Raw genomic sequence first — 19058 nt, forward strand, 5'->3', positions numbered from 1 at the left:
GACACTTGGGGGCTGAACCCTAATGCAACTAGGTCTGCGAAGAATTAAGGGTGGTGTTAAACTGCAGGTGCTTTCGAAGGGTCAAACCAACTTTGTTTGGGACCCCTTGCTGGAAGCTGCTGCTGGTGGGTCATGTTTGGGGGGGCCTGCCTTGATGGTTGCAGGCGTTTGTGGGGGGGGGGGTACAGTTGGAGGCCGAGATCGTATGGAAATATGACTGAGAAGCGATGATTAGAAAATGGTAGAGGAATTTCTTTTTTTGTTTGGTCACCAGAAACAGAAAATAGGTGATAATGGAGGAAGTCAGATGGGCGGCATGTAAATATTATTATTAAGTCGTACAATCACGTTGGATTGTGAGTGTTTCACTTAAAAGTTGCCGTTGTTGGTTCTGTGCCCTGTACATTTGCTCTCCCTAAGTTTTTTTGGGGTGTGCAGAACGCAGGTGTAAACACAGGGGTCGCGTCGGTTCTTGAAAATGGACTCTACCCATGCTTCTGATTTGGGTGCCAAATTGCACCACTGGTTCCATGTGCTCCCCCTGGAAAACACAGACATACACATGTTTGGTCCTCCAAGGCATGGGCAGCCAATTAATACCTTACGGAAGTTGTGGGGACTACAAATCTCATCGTCCTCTGTTAGTGCGGCAGTGGACCGGGATGATGGGAGTTGTAGTCCCCCCCCCCCAAAAAAATGTGGAAGGCACCACTTTGACACCCCTGCTGTAAGGCCTCCCGAAGTGGGATAAAGATTTCCAGAGGGAGGGTGTTGTGGCTGAGGTTGGGCCAACTTTGTAGGTTTTGGAAGTCATCTCTGGTGGAACCTCGATGTCCATGAGAATGCTAACATTGTGTGGCATCAAGGGCCCATCATCACCCTCTTTGTCCCGTGCTGGTTGTTGCTGTAAAAGTGCTTCAAGAGGTCCATGGAAACAGAGTGGGGGGAAATGGTTGTCGTTTCTGGATCCTACTCCTTCGGGAATCAGGATCATCTTTCCCAACATCAGGGTCTTTTCCAGGGAGTCTTCTCTTCTCATGAGGTGGCCAAAGTCTTGGAGCCTCAGCTTCAGGATCTCTCCTTCCAGTGAGCACTCAGGGCTGGTTTCCTTCAGAATGGAGATGTTTGATCTTCTTGCAGTCCATGGGACTCTCCAGAGTCTCCTCCAGCACCAGAATTCAAAAGCATCAATTCTTTGGCGATTAGCCTTCCTTAAGGTCCAGCTCTCACTTCCATACATCACTACTGGGAAAACCAGAACTTGAACTATACGGACCTTTGTTGGCAAGTTGATGTCTCTACTTTTTAAGATGCTATCTAGGTTTGTTGCTGGACTACAACTCCTATCATCCCCGACCGTTAGCAATGCTGACCGAGACTGATGGGAATTGGAGTCCCACATTATCTGGAAGTTCCCTACCACATCAGTAGTGGAAGGGAAATCGCTTTGTTGTTTTCAAATGAAGACAGAAGCACAGGGGCTGCATTCAGGTGATCCAATGGAACATGGAAGCAAGGAAATGCTAGAGTGAGGAGATGTTTTAATACACCCCGCTTGCCCTGTGCCTCTCATAAGAACATAAGAAGAGCCTACTGGATCAGGCTAGTGGTCCATTTGCTCCAGCATCCTTTTTCCTCACAAGGGCCAAGCAGATGTCTACAGGACCGGAAGGCAACTCTCCTCCCTTCTGTGGTTTTGCACCTGGAGGCCCAGGTGGCGCTGTGGGTTAAACCACAGAGCCTAGCGCTTGCTGATCAGAAGGTCGTGGTTCGAATCCCCGCAATGACGGGGTGAGCTCCCGTTGCTCGGTCCCTGCTCCTGCCAACCTAGCAGTTCGAAAGCACGTCAAAGTGCAAGTAGATCAATAGGTACCGCTCCGGCGGGAAGGTAAACGCCGTTTCCGTGCGCTGCTCTGGTTCGCCAGAAGCGGCTTAGTCCTGCTGGCCACATGACCCGGAAGCTGTATGCCGGCTCCCTCGGACAATAAAGCGAGATGAGCGCCACAACCCCAGAGTCGGCCACGACTGGACCTAATGGTCAGGGGTCCCTTTACCTTTACTATTGGCCACTTGTGACTAAGGGAAGATGCCCAGCTGCCAGGATGGCCGGAGGCCTGACGTCTCCACCACCTGGAGGTGCCTGTCTGGGGGTAACTTGGATCTGGACCATTTCCACACAATCGTACCCCACCCTGTAGAATTTCTATCTGTTATATTTCACGCGCACAATCAGAATGAATTTTGGGAGCCAAAAAGTCGTATTGAAAAAGACAACTTTTGAGCTGCCCAGCCCCCCAAATGGCAACTGGGTGTTCCGTTTTGTAACCCTGGTTTAAGGGACGCGGGTGACGCTGTGGGTTAAACCACAGAGCCTAGGACTTGCCGATCAGAAGGTCGGTGGTTCAAATCCCCGCGACAGGGTGAGCTCCCATTGCTCAGTCCCAGCTCCTGCCAACCTAGCAGTTCGAAAGCACGTCAAAGTGCAAGTAGATAAATAGGTACCACTCCAGTGGGAAGGTAGAAGGCGTTTCCATGAGCTGCTCTGGTTCGCCAGAAGTGGCTTAGTCCTGCTGGCCACATGACCCGGAAGCTGTACGCCGGCTCCCTCGGCCAATAAAGCGAGATGAGCACCGCAACCCCAGAGTCGGCCACGACTGGACCTAATGTTCAGGGGTCCCTTTACCTTTAACTCAGGTTTAAGGAGCCATTTGGCGCCTAGCTTATATATGAGTGTCTAACACTGCTTTTAACTCGGGAAGGGAGCCTCAGCTCAGGGTATCTGACCCAAGACTCTTCTGAAATCTGCCACCACCGCTGATAAGCACTAAATGATCACCAAGTTAAGAGTTTGTCCCCAGAACCTTCTCATCGTTTTGGTTGTCTGAATCATGGTTCGTTATTTTTAATCACAATTTAAAATCATAAGTTCCCAGGGTGGGTTACAGCCATTTAAACACAATATTAGTTTTGAAAGCGCAATATTAAGAACTGCTCCAGCACCTCGGAAGTTACAGAAATCAGATGTGCCCTAAAAAAATGTGCATGCAAAGTGTTCAAAGCCAGGGTCTTAATTATTAGTCGCTTTCCCTCCCCCATAAATTTACAAAGAAGGGGAGATGAGCTGTAACTGGTAGCATTTTGGTGGGATTTCCCCCCTCGGTGGTGATTCTGCAATAGAAGCCCTGGAATCTCGACTTCTGTTGAAAAAAAGAAAGCAAGGATATATTAGTAATGGATCCTTGGAAAATATCGCACGTTAGTTTGCAGATACTTAATGGGCTTATGATTTTATTTATGTTAAGTGATGAATTACCGTATTTTTTGCTCTAATAAGACTCACTTTTTTCCCTCCTAAAAAGTAAGGGGAAATGTGTGTGCGTCTTATGGAGCGAATGCAGGCTGCGCAGCTATCCCAGAAGCCAGAACAGCAAGAGGGATTGCTGCTTTCACTGCGCAGCGATCCCTCTTGCTGTTCTGGCTTCTGAGATTCAGAATATTTTTTTTCTTGTTTTCCTCCTCCAAAAACTAGGTGCGTCTTGTGGTCTGGTGCGTCTTATAGAGCAAAAAAATACGGTAATATGTTTAATTCCATAAGGTGAACATCTAAGGATATTAATGTTGAAGTTAAATTTCATAAAAATTGGGATTTGGAAAACCGTTAGAAGGACATGCAATGAAATTCAACCAAGGGGAAGCGAGGAAGTCACTTAACAAAGTTAATAACTGTCATTTTCAACAAGGCTATGATTTATGTTTGTCTGTTTTATGTGTTTGTTTATAATATTGTGAAAACTAATAAAAAAAATTGGGGGGGGGGGGAGGAAAATATCGCACGTTGGAGGAAATATTCTGCGAGGAAGAGTTTTTACAGGATTTCCACTATTCAGATATGGTGCATGTCTAGTTTGGAGTCACCACCAGCCTTTCCAAATAAAAGTGGGGGGATAACGTCAATAAATAAATAAAATAGCTGCCAAGAAACCCCAGCCCCTGCTCTGAGAAGAGGAGAGCCTCTCATGGAAACTCTCAGGTCGAAACTCTTGTTCCGACTCCCTTTCTTGGCATCCATTGGATTCTTTCCGCAAGCAGACAGGGTGGTCTCTAGTGAGAATACACCGCCGGCCACTAATGAGACACTAGGGACTAGCGCATTGCAGCACATATTGAGTGCCTTCCTTGAAGTTGGGAGGCAGCCTCCTTTGCAAAGTTTTCCTGGTAGGCAGGGAGCTCTTATTCCCATGGTTGCCTTGTAAAATCCGGCGCTCCATCTCTGCATAAGCTCTCTCTGCTTAAGAGGGCAAGGTGCGCCCTGCGACATGCCCACTCTGGGCTGGGCAGCTTTTGATGTCGGTGCCCTTCTGCAGCAAGGTGACTGTTTCCTTCGTGCGCTTCTTAAAACCGCTCAGGCCCATTGACTACAGTGGTACCTCGGGTTACAGACGCTTCAGTTTACAGACTCCGCTAACCCAGAAATAGTACCTCGGCTTAAGAACAGAAATTGTGCTCCGGCAGCAGCAGGAGGCCCCATTAGCTAAAGTGGTTAAGGTTAAGAACAGTTTTGGGTTATGAACGGACCTCCGGAACGAATTAAGTACTTAACCCGAGGTACCACTGTATTGTGAAGGAACGGTGGAGGATTAAGACTGGGGCAGGGAAGGTGGCTGCCAACTGCGGCCAACCTAGCAGTTCGAAAGCACGTCAAAGTGCAAGTAGATAAATAGGTACCGCTCCAGCAGGAAGGTAAATGGCGTTTCCGTGCGCTGCTCTGGTTCGCCAGAAGCGGCTTAGTCATGCTGGCCACATGACCCGGAAGCTGTCTGCGGACAAACGCCGGCTCCTTCGGCCTATAGAGCGAGATGAGTGCGCAACTCCAGAGTCGGCCACGACTGGACCTAATGGTCAGGGGTCCCTTTACTATGGAAGGTGGCGGAGAACCGGATGGTTGGAGGAGGGGGACAAAAAGGAGAAAATGAGGAAGGGTCACAACCTCAACGGCTGTTTTCTTATGGCACGGCCGGACGCCTTCCCGCCAGAGTGTTACCAATTATCTAATTGTACTTTGACATGCTTTCGAACTGCTAGGTTGGCAGGAGCAGGGACCGAGCAACGAGAGCTCACCCCGTTGCGGGGATTCAAACCGCCGACCTTCTGATCGGCAAGTCCTAGGCTCTGTGGTTTAACCCACAGTGCCACCCACGTCCCTTTGAATCCTAGAAAGGCATAGATAAATACTAACCATGTGTCCTGCTTTTCTTTTTTAAGGCCTCAGTTGGGAGGCAGAGTCCAAGGATTGTGTCCTACCCTGCACGGAACTTATGTCCTGGGAGACCCAGCCTTCATACCACGGCAGGTACGGAGATCTTGAATCTACCTAGCACCCCAGGTGCTGCAGGACCTCTGCCTTTCCCCCCTCCTCCGTCACCTGGCTCTCACCTCTGCGGGAAGGTGGGTTGCTGAGCATCCGCCCTGTATTCATCCACCTTGTCCCTGGTTTCCATCGGCTCTGAACCAGGGTGAGGACCTTGTCGGGCTCCCTACTCCCTGTTCAGAAAAGGCTTTCCCCTTTCCTGAAATGGAGGAATGCAAGAGATGGAAGAATGTCTCTAATAATAATAATAATAATAATAATAATAATAATAATAATAATTTATTATTTATACCCCGCCCATCTGGCTGGGTTTCCCCAGCCACTTTGGGTGGCTTCCAACAAAACATTAAAATACAATTTATTAAACATTAAAAGCTTCCCTAAACAGGGCTGCCTTCAGATGTCTTCTAAAAGTTTGGTAGTTGTTTTTCTCTTTGACATCTGATGGGAGGGCATTCCACAGGGCGGGCGCCACCACCGAGAAGGCCCTCTGCCTGGTTCCCTGTAACTTGGCTTCTCACAGTGAGGGAACCACCAGAAGGCCCTCGGCACTGGACCTCAGTGTCCGGGCAGAACGATGGAGGTGGAGACGCTCCTTTAGGTATACTGGGCCGAGGCCGTTTAGGGCTTTAAAGGTCAGCACCAACACTTTGAATTGTGCTCGGAAACATACTGGGAGCCAGTGTAGGTCTTTCAGGACTGGTGTTATATTATCTTGGCGGCCGCTCGCAGTCCCCAGTCTGGCTGCCGCATTCTGGATTAGTTGTAGTTCCCGGGTCACCTTCAAAGGTAGCCCGTTTACAGTTCCTCCCGAGACAGGGGGAATTCCTCCTCTTAGATTAGGGACAGTGTTAGACATTAGCCAGGTGTGTTCTGCGGCTGACACGGGTCCAACTGCAAACACGTGGAGATCTCTGGGTGCTGGGTTGGCAACTGACGTCTCCGTCTGGCTGGCCCCTTCAGCGTTCTTAAGCAGATCACGAGAAGAACTTATTTATTGCATTTCTCTCCCACTCCTTTCTCCAAGGTGTACATGGCTCACTCCCCCCTCCTCAGTTACTCCCTACAAAGACCCTGTGAGGTAGGTTAGGAGGCTGTGAACTGACTCCAAGCTCACCCAGTGAGCTCCATGATGGAAGGCGGATTCGAACCCTGATCTCCCAGGTCCTAGTTTGACACTCTAATCACTATACCCCACGGGCTTCCTAGAGTCCTTCTGCTAGGGTGCAGTTCTATAAATCACCGTATTTTTCGCTCTATAGGACGCACCGGACCATAGGACGCACCTTGTTTTAGAGAGGGAGAACAAGGGGAAAAAATTCTCCCCCTCTCTGCTCAGTGCCCCTTCAGCGAAGCAGCAGGAGATACGGAGCCCCTTCCATTTCTCCTCCCACTTGGCTGAAGGGGCGCTGCGCAGATCTCCCTCTCTGCTGAAGCCAGGAGAGTCTTGCTCTCCCGGCTTCAGCAAAAGGAACCTGAAGCCTGTGGAGCGCAGCGGGAATTCGTGGCAGCTATCCCTGAAGCCTGGAGAGCGAGAGGGGTCGTTGCGCACTGACCCCTCTCGCTCTCCAGGCTTCAGCGAAAGCAATGCGTAGCCTCCGGAGCACGGAGGGAGCGCTCCCTCTGCGCTTCAGAGGCTTCGCATTGCTATCACTGAAGCCAAGGAGCTTGCATTCGCTCCATAGGACGCACACACATTTCCCCTTCATTTTTGGAGGGGGGAAAGTGCGTCCTATAGAGCGAAAAATACGGTAAGTAGGTAAACAAGTATGAGGAAAGCAAAATGTCGCTTAGAGAAGGATCTGAAATATCTTCCTTGAAGACTGAATTTGTTTTATTTTGGGTTTTATTTAAAGTTGTGTTGCAAGCTGCTTTAACGATTCCCCCCCCCCTAAATAAAAAGCCTTCATTTCATATAAATGAAAGGAAGAAGAAGAGATTTCATTTTCGGGGGGAAACGTCTAGACATTCCATTGTGGCAAACATAAAAGTTCAAGGTGGCATTTGACAATTAGCTTATATTATCTGAGTTTCTAACACAGCCCTTTGGTAAGAGATGGATTGGTACCCTAGCGCTGGTGTTGGTATCAGAGCCTTTTCTGTGGTGGCCCCACGCCTTGCAGAATCACCTCCCCTAAGAAAGGTGCCCAACATCAGACGGTTGTTTTGATCTATGTTTAGATTGACTCGACTAACCCTCTCCTTTTAAGATTTCTTTTTCAACTTTTGCTATATTTTGCTGCATATTTCAACCATCGCTATACAGTCGCACCTTGGAAGTCGAACGGAATCCATTCCGGAAGTCCGTCCTACTTCTAAAACGTTCGGAAACCAAAGCACGGCTTGTGATTGGCTGCAGGAAGCTCCTACAGCCAATTTGAAGCCGTGCCGGACATTCGGCTTCCAAAAACCGGAACACTTACTTCCGGGTTTCGTTCGTTGGGGAGCCGATTTGTTCAGGAGCCAAGGCGTTTGAGATCCAAGGCACGACTGTATATGCACGGCTGCAAATTTGCTACTGTATTTTGCTGCAAATTTCCCTTGCCATGGCGGCTACGGCGAAGGGTCGTTTTGCAAAAGCAACACCCCCTTTTTTAATCAATAAAACAGCCAGGCAGGAGATTTACCTCCCAGCCCTGGTGCTATGTCGCCGCTCGTGTGAGGAGCGTTCTTCGAAATGAAGCTGCTTAATTGTTCCAACCGTTGCTCCATGCAGTGGTGTCTATGGGCTCAGGTGACCACCGCTTCAACCTGGCTGAGATCCTTTCCCAGAACTACGGGGTACGGGAAGAGACTGAGGAAGATCAGCGGCAGGAACACACACAGGGGAAAGCGAAGCCTTTGGAGGAGCCAGAGAAGAGCTTCAATGCCTCCCAGGTAAGGCACTTTATGTTTGCTTTTTCTCCCTCTCTTTTGAATAGATTTTATTAAAGTTTGGAAAAAGAAATACAGTCAACCCCCTGTTCCGGAGCCCCGTTCGCAACCTGAGCAGAACACAATCCGCGTCCGCGCGGGTCGCAATTCACCGCTTCTGTGCATGCGCGTGACGTCATTTTGAGCATCTGCGCATGCACAAGTGGCGAAGCCCGGAAGTCACCCATTCCATTACTTCCGGCGAAGGATGTATCCTGAAAGAACATAACCTGAACCGAACGTAACAAGAGGTATGACTGTACAAAGGTTATCGTCAAATATACCGTATTTTTTGCTCTATAAGACTCATTTTCCCCCTCCTAAAAAGTAAGGGGAAATGTGTGTGTGCGTCTTATGGAGCGAATGCAGGCTGCGCAGCTATCCCAGAAGCCAGAACAGCAAGAGGGATCGCTGCTTTCGCTGCGCAGAGATCCCTCTTGCTGTTCTGGCTTCTGAGACTCAGAATATTTTTTTTCTTGTTTTCCTCCTCCAAAAACTAGGTGCGTCTTATGGTCTGGTGCATCTTAGAGAGCAAAAAATACGGTGTTTTTATCGAAAGGCTAATCTAAATAAAAACACAAGCCCAAACCAAAAAAGAGTGATAGAGGTGGAATCTAGACGCGTACAAAAAACATGATGAAGATGCTTTTTAAAAAAACGCTTAGAAAAATACAGTATATTGAATTTGCAATTAAGCTCGCAATTGCGTGTCCCATTTGTGTAATGCACGTAAAACACGCTTAAAACATTCTCTTTGCAGCTGAGTCCAGAGAGAGATAGAAAAAAAAAGGATGAAGGAAAAGGAGGGAAGAGAAAGAAAGGGGAAAGGTGGGGAGGGAAGCAGAAGTAAATTAACTTCCAATTCCGATCCGCTTCCGGGGCAAGACTGGTGTTATGTGGTGTTATTCCAAAAAAGGTTATTTATGTATGCTACTACTGTGGCCCGTGTTTCGTTAGCCCAGAAACAGAAAACGAGCGAGGTCCCGACTAAAGAAGAATGGCAACTTAAGTTGACGGAATATACACAACTTGCAGACTTAACATATAGACTAAGAGAACAAGAAGGACATACATTTAGGGAAGATTGGGAAATGTTTATTGAATATAAGGGAAATAGCTGTGTACAGCTGGAAATGCCTGCAGCATTAAGATGAATTGAACAGTGTAGACAGGTTTTGATGGATGCAGTAATGGAATACAGAATGGTGTAGTTTTTCTAAATATGCAGGGATTTATGACATGTAAATGTGGGACGCGGGTGGCGCTGTGGGTTAAACCACAGAGTCTAGGACTTGCCGATCAGAAGGTCAGTGGTTCGAATCCCTGCAATGACGGGGTGAGCTCCCGTTGCTCGGTCCCTGCTCCTGCCAACCTAGCAGTCCGAAAGCACGTCAAAGTGCAAGTAGATAAATAGGTACCGCTCTGGCGGGAAGGTAAACGTCGTTTCCGTGCGCTGCTCTGGTTCGCCAGAAGCGGCTTAGTCCTGCTGGCCACATGACCCGGAAGCTGTACGCCGGCTCCCTCGGCCAATAAAGCAAGATGAGCGCCGCAACCCCAGAGTCGGCCACGACTGGACCTAATGGTCAGGGGTCCCTTTACCATTTATGATATGTAAAATGAACCATGGAAAGAGTAGAAGGGAAGTCATTGATATCTTAAGGATGTAAATTTAAGAAAAAAATTACAGTGATACCTCGGGTTACACACGCTTCATGTTACATACGCTTCAGGTTACACACTCCGCTAACCCAGAAATAGTGCTTCGGGTTAAGAACTTAGCTTCAGGATAAGTACAGAAATTGGTGGCAGCGGGAGGCCCCATTAGCTAAAGTGGTGCTTCAGGTTAAGAACAGTTTCAGGTTAAGAACAGACCTCTGGAACGAATTAAGTACTTAACCCGAGGTACCACTGTATATGACACCCCTGGGTGGGTCCAGCAGCCTCACTGCGTCAAGGCAGCTTCCTATCTCCCTATAGTTTACCATGACATGCAGGCTGGTTCAGCTGCCAAGTCTGCCCCCTTGATGCTCTGCCCGGCCGGCGTAGCTTGGGGGGAGGTAGGGAGCCCCTTTCCTTCCTGACGAAGTTCTCCTGCCCTTCAGAACTCTGAAATGCCGTTTGAGGAATTGCTTGCGCTCTACGGCTACGAGGCCTCTGACCCCATCTCCGAGCAGGACAGCGAGAGCAACGATGCCTCGCCCAACCTTCCAGACATGACCCTGGATAAGGTAAGTCCCGTTTCCCCTGCCAGCCGCCTTTCCCTGCTCCTAGTCCTCATGAGGGTCCCCTTTAAGGGGAGAAGCACAGCGACAGAAACCGAGATATGATAATGGCACCTTAAACCTAGGTGGTGGGCGCAACAAGAATTTGTTGTTGTTGTTGTTTAGTCGTGTCCGCCTCTTCGTGACCCCCTGGACCAGAGCACGCCTGACACTCCTGTCTTCCACTGCCTCCCGCAGTTTGGTCAAACTCATGTTTGTAGCTTCAAGAACACTGTCCCACCATCTTGTCCTCTGTCGTCCCCTTCTCCTTGTGCCCTCCATCTTTCCCAACATCAGGGTCTTTTCCAGGGAGTCTTCTCTTCTCTTATGAGGTGGCCAAAGTCTTGGAGCCTCAGCTTCAGGATCTGTCCTTCCAGTGAGCACTCAGGGCTGATTTCCTTCTGAATGGAGAGGTTTGATCTTCTTGCAGTCCATGGGACTCTCAAGAGTCTCCTCCAGCACCAGAATTCAAAAGCATCAATTCTTTGGCGATCAGCCTTCTTCATGGTCCAGCTCTCACTTCCATACATAACTGCTGGGAAAACCTTAGCTTTAACTATACGGACCTTTGTCAACAAGGATTGTCCTAATACATATACTTTTGTTGTTGTTTAGTCGTTTAGTTGTGTCCGACCCCCTGGACCAGAGCATGCCAGGCCCTCCTGTCTTCCACTGCCTCCCGCAGTTTGGTCAGACTCATGTTTGTAGCTTCGAGAACACTGTCCCACCATCTCCTGCTCCGTCGTCCCCTTCTCCTTGTGCCCTCCATCTTTCCCAACATCAGGGTCTTTTCCAGGGAGTCTTCTCTTCTCATACAAAGCTGAAAATGAACGAACTGCAGCTAAAATATTGTGTTCGTTTTTTTCACACTGTCTAGTCCTTCCCCTGTCCACCCCCCTAATATTCTTAAGAGGGTCTCTCCTCCGGTAGCTAGAAGTAGGGAGGCAGAAAAAAGCTCCTCCTTTCCTTCCACTCTGCAGTTTTAATCTAATATCTTAGGCCCAGAGCTCGGAAACGGATAGCACTAATGAAATTCCCTGTTGCATATTGCGCCTAGAACAATGGGAGTTTTGAACACTGGAGAAGCACAAGGACCCACAAGCCCTTTGAAGTGCCCCCTCCCCTTTGCAGAAAGGCTGTGGGGTGACTCCCCAATGAGGAAAGTGTGTGGCGGTTTGGACTTTTTTAGCTTAGGGAAAAGGCAAGTTAAGAGGTGGCACGGTATTTATTACAGTGGACCCTCGGGTTATGCTACCTTTGGGTAACGTAACTTTCGGGTTGCGAACGCAGCAAGCCCGGTAGTATATACTTCCAGGTTTCACTGCACGCGCAGAAGCATGCTTCACACGGGCACGGAAGTGGCGCCTCATGTTGCAGGCTTTTCGGGGTACGTAAGGGACACGGGTGGCGCTGTGGGTTAAACCACAGAGCCTAGGACTTGCCGATCAGAAGGTTGGCGGTTCGAATCCCCGCAATGACGGGGTGAGCTCCCGTTGCTCGGTCCCAGCTCCTGCCCACCTAGCAGTTCGAAAGCATGCCAAAGTGCAAGTAGATAAATAGGTACCATTCCGGCGGGAAGGTAAACGGCGTTTCCATGCGCTGCTCTGTTTCGCCAGAAGCGGCTTAGTCCTGCTGGCCAAATATCCGGAAGCTGTACGCCAGCTCCCTCGGCCAGTAAAGCGAGACGAACACTGCAACCCCAGAGTCGGCCACGACTGGACCTAATGGTCAGGGGTCCCTTTACCTTTAAGGACCCCCGGAACGAATCAAGTTCGTATCCAGAGGGTCCACTGTATCGTCATCACCATCATCATTGTTATTTGTTAAAGATCTGTACTGCCCTTCCTCTGAAGATCGCAGGGCAGTTTGCAATATATATATATATATATAAAATACAATTTATAGAATCAAGGGGAGAACAGTTTTTCTCGGGAAGCTGTGGACGTCCAGCGCAGCCGAGTGTTGGAAGGGCAGATAAAAGGAAGCCTCTTTTCACGCAGCACACTGTTAAACTATGGAACTCCCTGCCACAAGACGCAGCCATCTTGGATGGCTTTAAAAGAAGATTAGACAGATTCATGGAGGAGGAGAATCCAATGGCCGTGTTCTCTCTCTAAAAGGGCCATGCCAGCTGGGACTAGTGGGAAGTTGTTGCGTAAGCCACCGAGTTGGGGAATTCTGATTTCTAAAGCCATTTAGGGGCTAGAAGGCGAATATTAAATCAATGCTTCCATCATAAAATAATGGTGTGTTTGTGTGTGCGTTTAAAAAAAACCTGGGTTAAAGCTGACCGAAAGTCCAGAGGTAATATTCTTATCAATTTACGACGGGATGGAAGGTTCGCAGGCTAGGAAAGACTCGCTCACAAATTTTCTTGACAGCTGCACAAATTATGATAGCTAGGAAGAGGAAGGGGCAAGCAGGATATAAAATGGAAAAATGGTATGAAGAGGTGTGGGTTATAGCTCTTAATGATAAATTAACATGTGCCATTGGGACGCGGGTGGCGCAGTGGGTTAAACCACAGAGCCTAGGGCTTGACGATCAGAAGGTCGGCAGTTAGAATCCCCACCAGGGGGTGAGCTCCTGTTGCTCGGTCCCTGCTCCTGCCAACCTAGCAGTTCGAAAACACATCAAAGTGCAAGTAGATAAATAGGTAGAAGTGCAAGTAGATAAATCTGGCGGGAAGGTAAACGGCGTTTCTGTGCGCTGCTCTGGTTCGCCAGAAGTGGCTTAGTCCTGCTGGCCACATGACCTGGAAGCTGTATGCCGGCTCCCTTGGCCAATAAAGCGAGATGATTGCTGCAACCCCAGAGTCGGCCGCGACTGGACCTAATGGTCAGGGGTCCCTTTACCTTAACATGTGCCATTAAGGTAAGGCGGGGAATACACAGGAGAAATGATTTGGAGGAGATGTGGAAGGTGTATGTAGAATTTGTACTTTTAAAACGGAAAAGGGTCAAACCATTGGAAGAGGTGTTGACATTTTGGGAGGTTGGATAGTTACAATGGAATGGTCTTGGTGGTGGGGTGCACATTTTTATTCTTATTTTTTAATGAATGCTACTTTGTCAAAATAAAATAATTTAAAAACAACAACACCCTTCCTTCCTTCCTTCTGGCCAGGAGCAGATAGCGAAGGACCTGCTTTCTGGGGAAGAAGAAGAGGAGACACAGTCTTCGGCCGACGACCTGACCCCTTCTGTCACCTCCCACGACGCATCAGACCTTTTCCCCAACCAGATGGGATGTAAGTTTTCTCTGTGTAGATGCCTCGAGAAAAAGGGAGCAAAGGCATAGTCGTATTTCACACACACGCAAAGGAAAGGCCAGCGGGGATCCTTCCCCTGCTTTTGCGTCTCTCGGCTGGATGCTAAGGTGCATATTAAAATACAGTAATGCATCAAACATTAAAAGCTTCCCTAAACAGGGCTGCCTTCAGATGTCTTCTAAAACTCTGGTAGTTGTTGTTCCCTTTGACATCTGTGAGACCTACATTGGCTCCCAGGATGTTTCCGAGCACAATTCAAAGTGTTGGTGCTGACCTTGAAAGACCTAAATGGCCCAGTATACCTGAAGGAGTGTCTCCACCCCCATCGTCCAGCCCGGACACTGAGGTCCAGCACCGAGGGCCTTCTGGCGGTTCCCTCCCTGCGAGAAGTGAGGTTACAGGGAACCAGGCAGAGGGCCTTCTCGGTGGTGGCTCCCTCCCTGTGGAACGCCCTCCCACCAGATGTCAAAGAGAAAAATAACTACCAAACGTTTAGAAGACATCTGAAGGCAGCCCAGTTTAGAGAAGCTTTTAATGTTTAATAGGTTATTGTATTTTAGTGTTTTGTTGGAAGCCGCCCAGAGTGGCTGGGGAAACCCAGCCAGATGGGCGGGGTATAAATAATAAATTATTATTATTATTATTATTATTATTATTATTATTATTATTATTCGCAGACCCAGAAACTCCAGCGGGTGCAGAATGCCGCGGCGAGGCTCCTTACGGGGTCCTTGCCGTGGGATCACACTCATCCAGTGCTTTACCAGCTGCACTGGCTCCCAGTGGAGTACATGGTCAGGTTTAAGGTGCTGGTTTTGACCTTTAAAGCTCTATGCGGCCTAGAACCGCATGTGGGGCTACCTTTAAAAGTGACCCGGAAACTACAACTAATTCAGAACGCAGCAGCTAGACTGGGGACTGGGAGCAGCCACCGAGATCACATAACACCGATCCTGAGAGATCTGCATTGGCTCCCAGTACGTTTCCGAGCACAATTCAAAGTGTTGGTGCTCACCTTGAAAGCTCTAAACGGCCTCGGTCCTGTATTCCTGAAGGAGCGTCTCCACCCCCATCGTTCTGCCCGGACACTGAGATCCAGCGCTGAGGGCCTTCTGGCGGTTCCCTCATTGCGAGAAGTGAGGTTACAGGGAACCAGACAGAGGGCCTTCTCGGTGGTGGCACCCACCCTGTGGAATGGTGCCACCACCCTTCAGATGTGAAGGAAATAAACAACTATTTTACTTTTAAAAGATAACAGAAGGCGGCCCTGTTTAAGGAAGTTTTTAATGTTTGAAGCTGTATTGTTTTTAATATTCAGTTGGAAGCCACCTAGAGTGGCTTGGGAAACCCAGCCAGATGGGCAGGGTATAAATAAATTATTATTATTATTATTAATTGCTGGCTCTTTCCTAACAGGTTTTGTTTCTGTTTCTTTGTATTTTACAACAACGCTTTGAAACTATGGGGGAGCCACCTCAAATCCTAACTTGGGTGAAAGGCAGGATATAAACACGAGAAGTAATAGTAATATAATAATAATAATAATAATAATAATGGGGAAAAGGCAGCATATAAACACATGAAATGACAGCAGCAGCAACAAGACTGGCAGCTAGCCATCAAGCTGAGTGGAAATGCCACATTCAGGTGCAGTCTGCACCCAAATTCCTTCCTTCGTTATAGTTACTGTATTTTTCTCTGTATAAGACGCACCAGACCACAAGACGCACCTAGTTTTTGGAGGAGGAAAACAAGGGAAAAAATATTCTGAATCTCAGAAGCCAGAACAGCAAGAGGGATCTCTGCGCAGCGAAAGCAGCAATCCCTCTTGCTGTTCTGGCTTCTGGGATAGCTGTGCAGCCTGCATTCGCTCCATAAAATGCACACACATTCCCCCTTACTTTTTAGGAGGGAAAAAGTGAGTCTTGCAGAGCAAAAAATGTGGTATACCCCACCTTTTTACCTCCCAAGGAATTCAAGGGGGCAGACGTGGTTCTTCCCCCCCCCCCTCACTTAATCCCCACAACAGCCCTGTGAGATAGGCTTATACGGAGAGGCAGGGACCAGCCCATCATTGCTAACCCAGTGAGCTTCATGTGGCTGGGAGGGGATTTGAGCTCATGTCTCTCCCAGGTACTCCTCTCTGTTTAATCTCCACGACGACTCTGCAAGGAGGACTAGGCTGAGAGCCCCCTTGGGTCCCCCAGTGAGCTTCATGTGTCCGAGTGCGGTGGATTTGAACCCTAGTCTCTCTCAGGCCCAGTTCACCTCGCCAGCTCTCTGCCTGCGGGCTTCTAGTAAACCCCTATGGCAAAGAGGACAGCGGAATTGAAGGGCCTCTGGCCTGCTCCGGACACAGGGCCCCTCTCGCGCGCTCCTTACGCCTTCCAGGCATTGAGCATGTCTCTTCACCTTCCTCCCTTTCCGGAAAAAAAAGCAAACTTCCTGGCTGATGGAGGCAAAGGCCGCTGCTCCTCCCCGTGTGCCTCCTTCTCGGCCGAGGACTCGGAAGAAGACGCCATCCCCGCCAACGAATGCAAGAAGGTAGGCCTTCGCGTCTGGTGGCCGGTGCTCACCGTCCCCCGCCGGGACAGGTGGGAAACAGGGAGGGGGCCCTGGCTAAGAGGAAAGCTAAGAGAAGCTTCTTTCACCTATTACAGTATTTGGCCAGTATTGAAACATTCAGGAGTGCTGTTAGCCAATTGCCCATTGTTGTTATTGTTTAGTCGCTTAGTCGTGTCCGCCTCTTCGTGACCCCCTGGACCAGAGCACACCAGGCACTCCTGTCTTCCACTGCCTCCCGCAGTTCGGTCAAACTCATGCTGGTAGCTTCGAGAACACTGTCCCACCATCTCGTCCTCTGTCGTCCCCTTCTCCTTGCGCCCTCCATCTTTCCCAGCATCAGGGTCTTTTCCAGGAAGTCTTCTCTTCTCATGAGGTGGCCAAAGTCTTGGAGCCTCAGCTTCAGGATCTGTCCTTCCAGTGAGCACTCAGGGCTGATTTCCTTCAGAATGGAGAGGTTTGATCGTCTTGCAGTCCATGGGACTCTCAAGAGTCTCCTCCAGCACCAGAATTCAAAAGCATCAATTCTCTGGTGATCAGCCTTCTTGATGGTCCAGCTCTCACTTCCATACATCACTACTGGGAAAACCAGAGCTTTAACTATACGGACCTTTGTTGGCAAGGTGATGTCTCTGCTTTTTAAGATGCTGTCTAGGTTTGTCATTGCTTTTCTCCCAAGAGAATGCCCATTAGGCTCTGGCTGTTTTTTGAGCAGACGTTTTCACAACTTGGTTAGGTTTTGCAGATCTGCTGAATCTTAAATAGATATGGGGGCTGCCCCTTCTCCCATCTCTAACCGGCTTTTCCACCAGGCAGATTGGAGACCGAAAGGATCTGGTTGATCTCAGTAGGACTAGGTTTTACGGGGCAGGTCTTTGATCCCTTGCTGGCTTACAATCATACTTAAAACACTTCCTAGAAACTTTGCCCATCTTGGTTTTCCCAAGGTTTGTGGTGGGACCTCTCTCACGGCATTCACCGGTTTCTTCCGTTCCTTCAGGAACGGATAAATAAGCAGTCAGGAAAATGGTTGGGGGATCACCCCTGTTCCGGGCAAGGAACAAAAAAGCTGTCTCGCCTATTGACCTCTATGTGGGGCTACCTTTGAAGGTGACCCAGAAACTACAACTAATCCAGAATGCAGCAGCTAGACTGGGGAATGGCTGCCAAGACCATGTAACACCAGTCCTGAAAGACCTATATTGGCTCCCAGGTCGTTTCCGAGCACAATTCAAAGTGTTGGTGCTGACCTTTAAAGCCCTAAACGGCTCAGTATCCCCGAAGGAGCGTCTCCACCCCCATTGTCCAGCCCAGACACTGAGGTCCAGCTCCGAGGGCCTTCTGGCGGTTCCCTTGCTGCGTGAAATGAGGTTGCAGGGAAACAGGCAGAGGGCCTTCTCGGTGGCCGCTCCCTCCCATCAGATGTCAAGGAAATAAACAACTGTATCTGACTTTTAGAAGACATCTGAAAGGCAGCCCTGTTTAGGGGAGTTTTTAATGTTTGATATTTTATCGTTTTTTTAATATTCTGTTGGGAGACGCCCAGGGTAGCTGGGGAAACCCAGCCAGATGGGCAGGGTATAAATAATAAAATGTTGTTGTTGTTGTTGTTATCTATATCTAGATAGATAGATATGGGACGCGGGTGGCGCTGTGGGTTAAACCACAGAGCCTAGGACTTGCCGATTGGAAGGTCAGCAGTTCGAATCCCTGTGACAGCGTGAGCTCCCGTTGCTCAGTCCCTGCTCCTGCCCACCTAGCAGTTTGAAAGCATGTCAAAGTGCAAGTAGATAAATAGGTACCACTCCGGTGGGAAGGTAAACGGCGTTTCCGTGCGCTGCTCTGGTTCGCCAGAAGCGGCTTAGTCCTGCTGGCCACATGACCCGGAAGCTGTACGCCGGCTCCCTCGGCCATTAAAGCGAGATGAGCGCCGCAACCCCAGAGTCGGCCGTGACTGGACCTAATGGTCAGGGGTCCCTTTACCTTTACATAGATAGATAGATAGATAGATAGATAGATAGATAGATAGATAGATAGATAGATAGATATGGAAGAGGTTCTCCCCTCCCAGCTTACCTCCCAGAAACAGGAGAGGCGAGGAAAGATTGGCACACAACTACTGCCAATTGAATGATCCTGCTGTTGTTATTTGTTATTATCTTGCTCACAGGAGATCATGGTTGGTCCTCAATACCAGGCGGCTGTTCCCCTCCTCCACCTGAACAGGCATGGCGAAAAAGGTAGGCAAACTTCATCCATTGGGCCCTGGCATGCTCTGGACGTTATCTTCATCCCAGCCAGCATTTTGTGTGTTTGTGTGTGTGTGTGTGTGTGTGTGTGTTCCAAGAGCACCAAGGGAGAGTAGAATTTGGCTCCTTGGGAAATGCCAGCGTCCTCTTTCTAAGAGAAGGAACTTTTATATATATAAAAACATCCTTCACATTTGATTCCTCGCCTGGTCGCCACAGATGAGCAGGGATTCCCTGTGGGCGAGCGGGCTCGGTGGAGGAGGCATGCGCCTTTCCGTTCCTCCTGTCGCCACAACCCACTTGGTTCTGGGGTGGCTTTGAAGGGGAGGGTGTCCGCCCCACAGTCTGTGTCACTCGGCCGCCAGCCGGTTTAGGAAAAGGTAAAGGGGACCCCTGACCATTAGGTCCAGTCGTGGCTGACCCTGGGGTTGCAG

General features: G+C 49.1%; 1 protein-coding gene across 2 annotated transcripts in view; it reads left to right on the forward strand.

Moving 5' to 3' along the window:
- MIER2 (MIER family member 2) overlaps positions 1–19058 on the forward strand; it is a 30141-nt gene that overhangs the window by 1991 nt on the left and 9092 nt on the right. The window contains exons 2-7 of one of the 2 annotated variants that reach the window (XM_081895634.1): positions 5263–5350; positions 8085–8245; positions 10384–10509; positions 13675–13792; positions 16251–16357; positions 18546–18615. In XM_081895634.1, the coding sequence (XP_081751760.1) occupies positions 5263–5350; positions 8085–8245; positions 10384–10509; positions 13675–13792; positions 16251–16357; positions 18546–18615 (670 nt within the window). Of the gene's footprint in view, positions 1–5262; positions 5351–8084; positions 8246–10383; positions 10510–13668; positions 13793–16250; positions 16358–18545; positions 18616–19058 lie in introns of both variants that reach the window. The other variant, XM_081895633.1, reaches the window with a different exon arrangement.

Source organism: Podarcis melisellensis, assembly GCF_964234715.1.
Source record: "Podarcis melisellensis genome assembly, chromosome: 18".
Lineage (NCBI taxonomy): Eukaryota > Metazoa > Chordata > Lepidosauria > Squamata > Lacertidae > Podarcis > Podarcis melisellensis.